The 13,426-nt window shown below is 38.9% G+C and overlaps 2 protein-coding genes across 6 annotated transcripts; both read right to left on the bottom strand.

Annotated features, from left to right (window-relative positions):
• ptger1c (prostaglandin E receptor 1c (subtype EP1)) lies at positions 1-3,669 on the bottom strand. 4 transcript variants are annotated; one of them, XM_051389305.1, is made up of 4 exons: positions 3,380-3,669; positions 2,080-2,200; positions 469-1,383; positions 1-340 (listed from the first exon to the last, which is right to left on the bottom strand). In XM_051389305.1, the coding sequence occupies exons 3-4, from the start codon at positions 1,381-1,383 to the stop codon at positions 98-100; spliced, it is 1,158 nt and encodes a 385-aa protein (XP_051245265.1). In that variant the 5' UTR covers positions 2,080-2,200; positions 3,380-3,669; the 3' UTR covers positions 1-97. The 4 variants fall into 4 exon arrangements, with proteins under 4 accessions (XP_051245265.1, XP_051245266.1, XP_051245264.1 ...); XM_051389306.1 differs by having other exon boundaries at positions 469-1,305; positions 3,380-3,639; XM_051389304.1 differs by lacking the exon at positions 2,080-2,200 and having other exon boundaries at positions 3,380-3,668.
• Positions 3,670-4,455: 786 nt separating this feature from the next.
• LOC127357095 (adhesion G protein-coupled receptor E1) lies at positions 4,456-12,672 on the bottom strand. 2 transcript variants are annotated; one of them, XM_051389284.1, is made up of 19 exons: positions 12,182-12,671; positions 10,776-10,859; positions 10,293-10,463; positions 10,036-10,188; positions 9,723-9,869; positions 8,863-8,985; positions 8,666-8,709; positions 8,469-8,573; positions 8,051-8,204; positions 7,732-7,854; positions 7,434-7,624; positions 7,180-7,344; positions 6,873-7,067; positions 6,483-6,700; positions 6,314-6,374; positions 6,132-6,223; positions 5,735-5,903; positions 5,556-5,651; positions 4,456-5,187 (listed from the first exon to the last, which is right to left on the bottom strand). In XM_051389284.1, the coding sequence occupies exons 1-19, from the start codon at positions 12,210-12,212 to the stop codon at positions 5,146-5,148; spliced, it is 2,364 nt and encodes a 787-aa protein (XP_051245244.1). In that variant the 5' UTR covers positions 12,213-12,671; the 3' UTR covers positions 4,456-5,145. The 2 variants fall into 2 exon arrangements, with proteins under 2 accessions (XP_051245244.1, XP_051245245.1); XM_051389285.1 differs by lacking the exon at positions 9,723-9,869 and having other exon boundaries at positions 12,182-12,672.
• Between the last annotated feature and the right edge of the window lie 754 nt (positions 12,673-13,426).

The raw sequence follows: 13,426 nt of genomic DNA, 5'->3' as shown, positions 1-13,426 counted from the left end.
TTGAAAATAACACAGCAAAGTTTATTTTATTTTCTTAACACACATGAAAGAAATAATTTATTTCAGTACATAAGAGACAAAAAGTTCAAGAGCATTCTCATTGCAGACTGAGAGCCCGCATGCGTGTGTCTGCACAGAAGTTATTAGCTGTCACTATGGGTTTCTGTGTGTAGAAAGCAGAGAAAACTCTGAAAAGCACTGTCCTCCTCAGTAAGATGTAAACCCAAGGGTCCAAGATCTGATTCCAGGAGGCCATACGTAAGCCCAGAAGAATAAACCCATCATTCCCATGAGATGAGTCTCTGGAGCTTTGGTTGAGCTGCATCACAAGAATGTGGATCTATAATGAGAAACACAGAATCACTCGAGGTGTAGCTCTTACTTTATCAAAAACAATATTCTTAAAAATACCTGACCACAAAAGGTGAAAATTGAAAAAATTCTGCAAACTAAAAGACTGGTACTCACAAGAAAGGGGCTCCAGCATACAGAGGAAACCACAGTGACCACTGCCAGTTGAGCCATCATTTCCACATCCAACGAACAAAACAAGGAGGAAGACGACGCAGACGATGCATGGCGCGTACAGCGAGCTGCTGATTTTGTATTAACATCGTAGGATTTCATTCTGGCGTGCAGCAATGCCAGACCACTGACAATGTTGCAGAGTAGGGAAAGAGTTAGTGCAGTGAGGCCCAGACATGAGAAGGCCAGAGTCAGATTGGTGTCAGCTGTAGACTGTGGGCCATGGATAGGCAAGAAACACCATGTCCCAGGAGACTGCGTAGTGTAAGTCCCCACAGCAAATAAGGGTAGAACTGCCAGCACAAGTGCAACAGAGGACAGAAATAACACAACTCGCCACACATGAGCAAATGTGATCATGGCAGCGTGGAAAAAGGGCTTGGTGATGGCCACACAGCGCTCCACTGCCATGGCACAACCAAACAGCAAAGGGCATAAGCCAAAAAACACCATACTTGCCCCAAAGATCTGACAGAATTCCTTGGTGGGTTTCGTGGCTTGCGGTGTATGACGTCGATCCATGTGCAAATACAAAGCAAAGGCGCCTGTGATCACATGGCCTCCCAGGTCAGCCAAAAGCAAAGCCACTGTCAGTAGCAGAAATGGTGATTTTGATTGGCGGTATCGGACACGGGCCAAGATTCCCAGAGCAGTGAGGTTGGAGATGGCACCAAACGTCATGGTAAAGCAGGACATCCCAAAACCTGAAGATTTGACAGGTGACCAGGTGCTGCTGTTCAGCCAAGGACTAGGTTGTTCAGAGGAGTTTATGTTCAGGGTCTGGGGGAGGATGGACAGCGTAGAAGAGGTAGAAAATGAAGTCGTGAGTATAGACGATGTCCTCATCTTCAGTGTCATCTACAGAGAATTACAGGAATTACAAAATTCTTCCATTAGTTCAAGCATAGCCACTGAGTGACTTTTATGCTGTTTTTATGCCATCCCCTTATGCTGTCTAAAAGGTCTCTCAAATAATTCATAGACAGGGCAACAGAGAAGTCTTAAAACATGCTTTACTGGGTCAATGGTCTGTCAATGACGCTTGAGATTTAGACCTTAATTAGAAAAGCTACTGGAGCCCAGGCAATAATAAAGAGGAGTGGATGAAACCGTGCCAGAGTAGTTTTTTAGTGTTTTTGGTCTCTACCTATCATGCAAGTACATGCACAAGTGATTGTTTAGAATACATGAATAAATGCATTCTCACAAAGGCAAACCTTCATAAACGTGAAGATACATGTGAAAGATCAGTGTCCAGCAGTTGGTTTATGTCAGTGTGTCTTATTTGGAAGATATTTTAAGGATTGCGCAGGGAGTTTTTGTCTTAATTACAATAGACAAGGAGAGGAAATATCCAAAAAATCCTATGTACTTTAGACAAGTGTATGCCCTGAGGAGATGTGGAAATGTAGGAAACTTGTGCCATTTCCGCTGCATTTATTTGGTCGGTTTGCAAAACAGGATGTTCTTCTTTCGACACATCTCTTTCCACTCCCTTAAATCTCTCACCTGTCATAAAACTACCTTGGTCATTTATCTTTTGTGAAAGCTCACCTTTCCGGCTCCACAACTCCTTGCTTGACTGTTTTCCCCAACTCATTACTCCATTTCAACTGCTAGTATTTGGTTTCGGTTGAACTGTCACAATGCCATGAGTGTGCCACAGTGTATATGCCTGTGTTGCAAAGAGAGTTTAGTTTTAGAATTATTTTAAACAGCAGTCTTGCTATTTAATATTTGATGGTTTTAAGCTTTAACTTGCAGGAAGGGCCTATTTGCATAAGCAATTTTCATTCTATTGTGATACATCATGCATCAAACACTAGGCTTGATATTTAACAGGTCAATGGATCCCCATGCTTCTGAATGATTTTAATCTCACAGATTTTCATAGGTACATGGATGGTAACCTTAGAAGAGCACTCCAATGGCAAAAGGTTCCAGGAGCTGATGTGTCTTTATTTAAGAAGACAAGAAAGAGTCAAAACTGCAGCTAAATTTGGTTTGGTTATTTTCCATCTTCTGGGGAGATAGCATGCCCAATTGAATCCTTTGAATCTCGATACCTATCTGCTTTGTTAGCATACTCCACATAAACTGTTGAGGTAACAGACCTCTAAAGGTTTAAAAAAGACCACTCGGAGTTTCAGAGAGAAAGAATAAGCTCCACTGCTTCTCATTGTGTCCACACCAGTAACAGCTGATCAAGCAGGCCATTTGTTTTATCATCTTCTATTCTTTTCCTTTTTTCAAAAATGTGTTTGTTTTTACATTTCTTTTTGTTACCTCCCTCTTACTTCTTCGATAGTCTGTGTAAGTTCATACAGATAGGCAATTTCCCTGGAGAGTGTGAGGAAATTACGGAGGAACTGCATAATTAAATAGAACCGGATTCAGGTTTGGGAGGATTTTATCAGTAACAAAAAAAAGTTGTCTTGTTAAGTTTGATATAATTTACCATGGAATTTATGTAACAAACTGGACTGGATCAAAGCAATTACTGTGTTCTTTAAACAACACAAAACATTTCACAGCAATTCGGGCATAATAAAGGAAAGCCTAGCTGATCTCAGGGTAGTGTTTCTCCTGCCTTTATCCGTGTCTTAAATACCTTAATCAGGACTCTATTTAACTCCTCGCGTCTCTCATTCATAAAGAAAGTGTATTAAATAGATGAAATCTATGAAAAATCTTTGCTTTCTTAGAGATCAATCTCTTTAGTCATGTGTTCCCTCTATTTTGCATATATTTAAGCTTCACTTGGACGAATTTGCTACCACAGAAGAATGGACTAACTATGTTATCTATGAAGTAAATTACCTTTAAATGGTTATTAATAATAAATGAAACTTACCTTCAGATGACTCCGGATGAACACTTAATTGTTTTGAATGGTTCAGATTAAATAAGATAAGACAAATGTGTCTCTCGTCTGCAGAGCTGCCCGATTTGCCACATTCAGTTATCACTACTGTTGCAAATTATTTGCTCTTGTTCTCCTCCCTTTCTCTCCCCCATCTCTCCTGCAGTTTCTCTTTTCCCTGGTCCGACTGTCTCTCTCTCCAGGGGATTGGCAGCTATTTTATCTGCACATTCTGGACCTGCATTTTCCATCCTCCTTCCTCCTCTGGATGTGTTCTTTCCATCTATTCATCTCCTCTTTGAACCAGAGGGGATCTCAGCCATCACTTTAATTTTGTAGTATTGATCCAGTGCTAGCTGAGTGCTAGTTGAACAGTGAAATAGTGAAAGTCATTTGTCATGGACGTTTTCTCATTTACTTTCTCAAATTCTCAATTATCTAATTGCCTTAAATGAAAGGGATTTGAGTTTGTTATTCAACTGGTACCATGATGATTATCACCCACTGTCAGTCACATAAACATAGCACAGAGACGGACATCAAAGGAGTCTGAAAGGGCATGATGATGATTAGGTGCCTCAAGGGTTTCTGGTATACTTAAGAGGATCCTTTTTTGGAAGAATAAGATACTCTCATTCCACACTGAATATTATCCCGACAGATATTTAAGAATATTTTAGATGTAAAATAAACCCAGACCATAGATATAAAAGTACCAGTTTTGAGACTTCAGAGTTGTTTGTGAGACCATCATGTCTGTATCTCACACAAAGGGACGGAAGGGGAGATTATGTTCTGTTTCCTCTGTATGTATAACTGTTAACATCTTTCTATCTTTTCAATCTGCCAGTTAAGTATTTCAGCAGTAACGAAAGACTTATGTGGCAGAGTGTTGAAATGAAGGTGGAAAGGAATAGAACTTTTTCACTCTTAATTTAATGTCTTGTTGTTATGTCTGCCAAATGGGCTCTGACATAAAGAACTTGCATTTGTCCTTTATTCAAAACTGATTTATCCCATACTTTGAATGAAATAATTCAATGTCAGTGATGAGAAGACTTTAAGCACAAGGTACAACAGAATATTTATTTAATTAAAAGCTTCCAGGAGAGGCATTTTCTGAACATTCAAGTTTTGAAACATATTATCTGAACTTGGTAAATAAAAAACTCTTTTCAAATAGTTAGATATAATAGATTTAACATAGTACAGCACACTGAATGGAGCAGGAATGCAGTCACAGAATACTACAGAATTGCCCAGCAATATATACACACAAACATACATTTGAAATACATTTCTGTCTCATAATTGTCCTTTTGTTGGCCATATTTAATTCATATCAAATTAAATGTGGTGGACAACTTACACAGGAAAACAAAGTGCCATATTACCCGATAAAACAATTTCTTTCCTCACATGAAAAAAATAAAACTAAATAAAATTTTCCAAAATGAGTGACATTATTTCCCATTTATTTACTCCACAACAATGAAAGTTGGCATGAAAGTAAAGCACACTATGGGTTTTAATCATGTATCATAATTATAACAACCAACAGTTCCATGTCAATAGCTTAAAATGCAAAGACCAACTCAACAATGAAACAGTAAAGAAAACGGAATAGAAGGATATTAATAACAACATTTTATAAAGCAAACTGATGCACTGGCTACAAATGGCAGGGCAGCTGGCCGTTTGTCTGAGATGGCACTCTTCAGGAAATAAATCAGACTTCCACATCAATGTTTAACTCCTCAGATGTGAGACTCTCCTGTGTCCTGGGTGCTCTTGGATGCCTGAGGGCCACAGAGGGGAGAGACAAGCCAATCAGTCACGACAGACACTTTCAATACTCTTTCATTATCAGGACAGGCTCTGTTCTGCCACCAACAACAAGCTTCACTTTACACGTCCTGTAATACCGTACCATTAGTGAGCAAATTACAAAATCTTATTTAACAAGCAGTAATGATAATATTGTTTTATGAAAATATATTTGCCAAATTAACTAGAAATAGATATTATACTGTCACATTTCATTCAGAACATTGCTATGTTGCTTTTTGATTAAATTAGTGAATGTAAACTGTAACATTATTGGATAACTTCACCGTCATTCCACCTGAATCAGAGAAACAAAAATACAATATATATAACCGCTTACGTGAGCTTTGCTGGAACTTGAGTGACTGAACTCTGAGTAGCTCTTCTTCCTAGGTGCACAGAATCTGGACAGGATGTTTCCATACTCTTCCCTCACCTACAATCAGAACACAAATTGAGTTTTGACACCCTAAAAAGCAGCAGAGTTTGTTCTTTATTTGTGAGAGGAGTGTGACCGACCTGTTTAGAAAACAGACAGTGCATGACAAAGAGCATAACGCCCTGAAAACTGCCAAAGATGGTGAACAGGTAAGACATCGTTATTGTGCCCTCCTCGAACTGGAAACAACCAAAGATCCACATGGTGCCCAACACGCACAACTGAGCCACTGCAGTAATGGTGAACGCCCTGCAGGTGGCAACAAAGATTCACACAGGTCAAATCTGAGGCACTTTAACAGGAACAAGCTTACCTTTCAAGGAAAGCGCAGTGATATAGACCACGTTATTTCATACTGTAAACACATGCTCACATAATTGCACACATTCACACCTCGTCCATGCAATACACACATACAGCATACGTGTGTGTGCCTGATGCACAGTTGCAGGCTGCTGGTGGGTTAAGCTGACTCACTTTATTTTCTGCAGATTGTCCAAGTCGGGGTTTAAACTTGAAAACTTCTGTGCCAACTTCCACACAGTGATGAGAAAGAATAAAATGTTTACCTGAAAGGCAACAGAGATGAGGTTTTTAAAAAAAGCAGTGAAGTCAGTTTTAGGGATATGTTTCATCTCAATAATCATTTTCTTACTTACAATGATGATGACACAGACAGGGCCAAAGAAACTCCAAATGAATTCCAGGTCTAACCAACAACTGCAATGCATATTGAGAGTTTAATGAGAAGACTATGTGTCAACATAATCTGGGATTCGGGTATAAATTAAAAATAAAACAAGGTCAGCATCAGTAGAGGGAACTTACTGTCTCTGAGTGCCATATCCCTTAGCATTAGCTAAGGCAGAGATACTGACAATTACAGCTGGGACTCCATAGCCACCTGCCATCATGTAGAGGGTTTTGAAGTTGGTGTTAAAGACCAGGACTACCATCCTGAACAATTGTATGCCCTCCAGACACATCCAGGAAAATGCTGCCAGGAAGAAGAAATGCAGCAGTCCTGCCACCACTGCACAGCCAGTCTAATGCAGTAGGGAGAGAGATGAGGATCAGGATGACAGCAGTGAAAAAAGGATAAAAGATACTGAGAAATGGGGAGAAATAAATAGGAAGAAACTACTTGCTGAATTGTTGTTTATAAATCACCCACATAAATCATTCAGTAGCTGTGCAAGCTATTACGGAAGCATTTACCCGGTTCTCTGTACGAGAGATGCCTGCAAGGAAGATAAGCATGGCAATGAAGAGGCTGATGCAGAGGTGCAGGTGGATGGTGGTTCTTGGGCTTTTGATGGAGCGGATCAACGAGAACGTCAGGATGCAGATGAACAGGCAAATAAGTGAAAGGGACAGACCCACCCAGGTGATCAGCTGCAACTCGAACTTGTGCTGTTGGGGGAGAGAGGGAGAGAGAAGGGTTACATTACAGGACACAGAGACGGATGGAAGTTTCAACTATAAACGCTATATATCTTTAATGTAGGTAACTGAGAGCTTTAACCTCCATCTCATAGAGTGCCATGAGCACAGCAAAGCTGCTCAGATGGTTGCACGAGCACACAGTGTATTCAACGTTGGACTCCACCACACTGCAACCACGAGCAGACCATGCCCCTCTTTCCTCAGAGGAATCCCAGAACACACAGATGTGGTTAGATTTATTTAACTGTAAAAGAAAAATAGAGGTGATAACCATTATGGAAGTAATATTATCCAGCAGGAGATTTTTATCCTTAGTAACAAACGATATGCTACCTGTTTCAGGTGGTAGAAAGTTAATTCGACTGGCTCTTCGAGGTGCCTTGTGTTTCTGTTACTGACAGTGACAGTCACGACTTTAGAGTTGATCTCAAAGCTTTGGTTCTTCTGTGGTTTCATCCCACTAAAGTATCCATCTGCAGAGTCTTTCAGGTTTGCATAGCTCAGCAAGGACACTGTTGTAAAACCTTTTACAATCAAAGCAGGACAACATTGATTAAGTGGACATTCATTACATTTGTAGGTCATCTAAATCTTAATTAAAGAGGTTCTAAATTATAGGCATGATCATTACCAGGGTAATAGGAGGGATCTCCAGCAGCTGTCTTCATCTGGATGTTCAGCTGAGCTTTCTTAGATGTTAAAGTCACAGGTCCATGGGGTAAGTCACGGCCCTTATGTACCAGCAGCTCAAGCTCTGGACCCATACAATACAAAAAATATCTTTTTTATCAACATGCATTGCGTGTATGTTAATACTGTAGATTACTTCCACTAAAAAAAAATCCAGAATACCAGCTGTTGAATTTTTTTTTTTTACATATCTTTGCAAATAAGAAACCAAATCAAAGAATAAATTCAACAGCTTCACCATGTAACATTTTATAATTAACCTGTGTGAGTGGAGGATCTATTTGCCCCAGGGGGCTCAATTAAAGGTCCGATGAGCCTCAGTGTGTTCTCCACCATATCCAGAAAGGTGGAGACTTTCCTGTTATCCTTGAAGGCTCCACCGGACAAGAGCTTGTCGATCATAGACAACAGTCTCTACAGGCACAAGAGGGCAGGGGGAGAGGGAGCAACATAAGCATGTGCAGGGAGACACAGGAGACAGTCAGACTGAGGCAGACTTTCAGGCTGCATACCACCTCAGGTCAACATAAACAGTCTACAAAGTTGTGCACAGACATCTGAACACCATGTGACAGAGCCTGAAGGAAGCAGAACATCCTATTTCTATGCTAGTTGTAAGGAAGTGAAAGTTTATTTGATCGTCAAAATGCATTTCACTGAATATATGTGCAGAAATACCGTTAGTATGTCCTCTCCATCCAGCTTTGTTGGATTCTCACTTTGTGTAAGCTCCAGACAGCTTTTTTCCAACTGCATCACAAGATCATGTGCAGCAGGAAATTTCTAGGATTGTGAGAATGAAACAGAAGTATAAGGCAATATACATTTAAAATAAATGTTGAACTGTGATGAAACAGTTTCAGTTGTAGCTTTACCTCTTTCAGATAGTTCATATCTTTGAACACATCACAGTCTAACGCTGTGGAAACAGGAAGTTTTCTTGCATTAGATGTGCTCGCTGACTCTAGCACTCATATCACTAGGAAACCTATACTCATATGTTCTGTTTATATATTTACTGAACAAACATTGGTTCAGTAGTGGAAAAAGTTGAGTGTTACTCTGCCCTTACCGATGCAGCGAGACCTTTTGTTGCCATAGTTAGTGAACCCTGCATAGCATGAACAGAAATGGCCACTGGCTCCACGGTGGCAGGTTCCATTTCCACAGATTGTCTTATCAATCGTACATATGTCTGAAATGGAAACAAATCAGGGAGTGGAAAATGGTTACACTGTGTGTTTAAGTCAGTGCTAATGGAACAGTAAATACCCTGAATATCCTAAATATCCACCAGAACATTCATATCCAAAATGGTCATTGATAGGTGTTTAAAGATAATGCATAAAAAACACAAAGCAGACCAGACAGAACCAAAATATCAACCAGGTGTAAACCGACCAGTTCTGGTATAATCAACTCTTTAAAAACAATGAAGAAACAATACTGTAAGTACCACGGTACGAACTTTCACCTTTCCACCGCCTTTCACTTACTGCCTCATTTTGAATTTTGACTGTCATCGGAATCATTATTGCAATAACGTATTGGAGAACACCAAGCTAATTGTGATCCTGAGTTTCACCTACAGTTCATAGAGAAGCTATGCATCAAAAAATGCCAAGAGAAAACAAAAACACCACATTTTGTACAACTACTGTATATGCTACAAGAATCCATGTGTAATATTCACTGCAATCATACATATGTATCATCAATATAGTGATAACTTCTATTTTACCAAAAAATACACTTTAGTTATTTTATAAAATCATTTAAGTATTCACTACATACATTATTACATACATTATCAGTATGTAACTGCAGATTGAATGGTCTAGTTTATAAAACAATGTGAGACTAATAACTAGATTAAATAACTTAAAATAAAAAAATAATAAATATTTTGCAGCATCATGTTATAGCTTTCACCTTCACATTGCTTTTGATTGCCAGAGGAGATTGATTTGCCAGATTTCAGTCCAAAGCCATCATTACAGACACAGTCATAACTTCCTGGTGTGTTGGCGCATGTTGCATTCTGACCACAAGCCTTTTCATCCTGACATTCGTCAATATCTATATGAGCATGCAGAAGACATTTTAGAATAGTTGAGAAAGGAAACCATCACTCAGCCATCAGTGTTTTCTCACCATAAACACATAGAGCTATGCAGCACATAGAAGAATAATTATATACAGCCTACCACAGTATTTTCAGTGAAGTTACTGATAAGCAACTTACCTCTACATGTCACATTGTCACTGTGGCGAAAACTTTCTGCTCCATTTGAGGAAGTGAATCCATCATCACAAATGCAGGAGTAATGTGGAATTGTGTTAAAACATGAGGCATTAGATCCACAGATGCTTGCATCGCCCAAACACTCATTAATATCTTAAAGAAAAAGATAAAGACAGGACTTTTATATTTAGATAAGGAATGCAATAAAAATAGAAACAAAGTCTCTGCCATCATTGATAATATACAAAACACTTTACCTTTACATGTTGCAGATGTTTCAGCTGAAAAAGTCACAGTCCGTGTTGATGAAATGAAACCATCTTCACATTGGCAGTAGAAGCTGCCATTTGTGTTTAAACAGATCGCATTCTCTCCACATGGTCCAATATTATCAGGATAGTAGTCATCAACAGCACATTCATCTTCATCTTAATTTAGGACACAGGAATTAAAAAAAACAACAACATACACATTCACATAAATAAGCGCTTGATAAATAAACATTTGAGATGGGTCTAAAACTAATGGCCTGTAAGTTAAAATATTTTAAGTGAATATTACAGCAGACTCAATTTCAAATGCAATTTATTTGACTTCACAGAAATGGTTGTATATTATATTTAGTTTCTATTTTCTAAATGCAACGATGAACAATCTATGATAACCAACCCATACAGGCTACCACATGCCTGTTTTTGCGTGGTGGGTTATGTGTAAAGATAAATTTGCCATTTTCATACCAATGCATCCTTGCTTCCCAGATTGAAATCCTTGAGGGCAGGGTGATGTGACTGACAGGACCGTGATGAGGGCGAGATACAGAGCTGAAAAGCAAGCAGGCAACTGTCAATCTAACAATTCATCACTTTCTGAATCTTTTACTTTATTGACTGAAAGGTGAGAGAGAGAGAGGGGATGACGCAGCAAAGGGCCACAGATCAGACTCTAACCCATGGCTGCTGCAGCAAGGACTCAGCCTTTGGTATGTTTGCTCTACCAGGTGAGCTATCGGGGCGACCCCACAACATATGCTACATTGGCACCTAGGCCTTATTTACACTAACTTTTATTTTAATTATTCTAAGATATTTCAGTGTAGCTGCAGGAACATAAAATGATCAACCTGACACACAAATAACACCAGAAATGTTCTGAGTTTTAAAAAGGTTCTATTTGAAAATGTGAATGCCTTCATTCTCTACCCTCATTTCCTTACATTGTTTCAACAGCATCTGCACCATAATTCAACATGAACACATGGGTGACTAGAGAACTCTGCTTCCTATGCGTCAGGAAACATCAGCTGGCATGGCAAACACAAAATAGCATTACATTCTCAGGCTTTAAGAGTGCAGAGTCAGTCCTCTGTGGTTGCCTAAACAACACCAGATGGATATAATGAACAGCATATGGAAACAGGAAAAAAAGGTTCCAGTTACCTAATGTTTTTCACTGTCAGTGTATACAATACATTAAGTATAATCCTTAAAATAAGCATATCATTAATGAATTAAATGTTCAGTTAATTCATATCACAAGTAGCTCATAGTGTATGAATATCACTTTAAAAGCAAAAGAACAGAGGTCCTCTGTACAGAGGGGCACAAATAGTGGTTTGTTTGAAGAAAAGTTGCTCCTTCCTGTACGCTTCAGGCTCTGACTGCTGCAGAGAGATTTGCATTAAGGACTGTGAGCTGTGACTGTGATAAGATTGCCGGCAGATTTGATTTCAGTATAAAGTTGTTAAACAAAGTAATAATAATAATACAAAATAAAAAAAGAAATAAACATTATTATGTGATATAGTTTTAGTTTCTATTTATATTTGTTTAATTATGTAATTGCATTTCAGATTTCTCTGAAAAGCACTTTGGTCAACATTACGTTGTACTACAGTATAATGTAGGTTTTAATACTAAAAATGTCATACAACATCTGTTTTTGTCTGAAATTTCACTGACTGTAGATTTTACCGTACACAGTTTTGTTTTGCTTTGTTGTTGCCTTGTTGATATGGAAAGTGTTTTGTATAGATTGACAAATCTAAATAAAATCATATAAAAAAAGCACACAACATTTTAAAACTTTATCAGCAGATCCTTTTCCCTTCAAACTTCTCTGCAAAAGTATAACAGATGCGACTCACTCAGTATCAGAAAGTCCCACCTGCCCACCATGGTGACGAGGAAACACTGTCCAGATCTGTATGAGGAAGGTTAAAACAAGCTAAACACAGACCTGGAAATTCTCTATATTTAGCTGATACAGGCCTCTTCTTTTTCCAAGGTTGTCCCACTTGTTTCTGTAACTTAAAATACGTAAAGAAAAAAAAAAATCTGTATCCACCAGTCAAGTAAATGGGTGTGGAAAAAGTAGCTACAATATCTGCTGATACCAGCAAATAAAATATATATATATATATATATATAAAAATGCTGGAATCAGTAGTCTGTCATCTCATACAATGACCTCTCCTTTCTCTCCCTGTCTCTGTCTCCTCTGTCTCTTTCTCACCCTTGAATCATCTGCTCTCACTACTGAGGTGACATGCTAAGAACACTATTTTGTGGGGGGGTCTCTCTCTCTCTCTCTCTCTCTCTCTCTCTCTCTCTCTCTCTCTCTCTGTCTCTGTCTGTCTCTCTTTAACACTGCACTGATGTTTGTAGGGGAGTACAGCTAGGAGGAACTGTTCTTGTTGGGGTGTGGTAAGTGAGTGAAAGGAAATGACTGTGCCAGCTGACTCAACTCTATTTCCATTAAAACAACGTGTCCCTAAACACCTAAACAGTGTTTTTGCAAAGGTAATTTCTCTCTGTAAAAGTAAGTAAAGTAAAAGTGTCTGTCTGTCTGTCTGTCTGTCTGTCTCTCTCTCTCTCTCTCTCTCTCTCTCTCTCTCTCTCTCTCTCTCTCATCTCTCTGTATCATTCCCCTTTGCTGTTGGTGGTTAGGGGACAGACAGGGGGTCCAGTGGAGTTAAGAACATGAGACTGGTCATTGTTTTACAAAGTCCTGCTGGTGGTTATACCCTCCCATAGGCAATTTTAGCACTCAACTGACTAACTATGGTGATGACATATATATATAGCTTTTGCCTCTGAGTGCATCTGTGTGACACAATGTAACAATGGTAACAATTTTTTATTTAATTTGGAAAGAAGTGAACAAAGAACAGAGCAGTATGCCAATATATAGGCTATGTAATTCCCCATTCCCTGAAGGCAGACCCATTGTACGTCTTTTCAAGGGCAGATGAAGCAAATTGGTTGGAGTCATAATGATGAACAACCAAACTGCAACTATAAAGATAGATCTCAAGCATACATTTTTGAAAGTCTCTGTCATATGAATGTATTGTCAGTAAGAGGAAATAGAGTTCTGAGAAACATCAAAT

The sequence above is a fragment of the Dicentrarchus labrax genome, unplaced genomic scaffold, assembly GCF_905237075.1.
Source record: "Dicentrarchus labrax unplaced genomic scaffold, dlabrax2021, whole genome shotgun sequence".
Lineage (NCBI taxonomy): Eukaryota > Metazoa > Chordata > Actinopteri > Moronidae > Dicentrarchus > Dicentrarchus labrax.
This window is presented reverse-complemented; position numbering and strand designations above follow the sequence as displayed.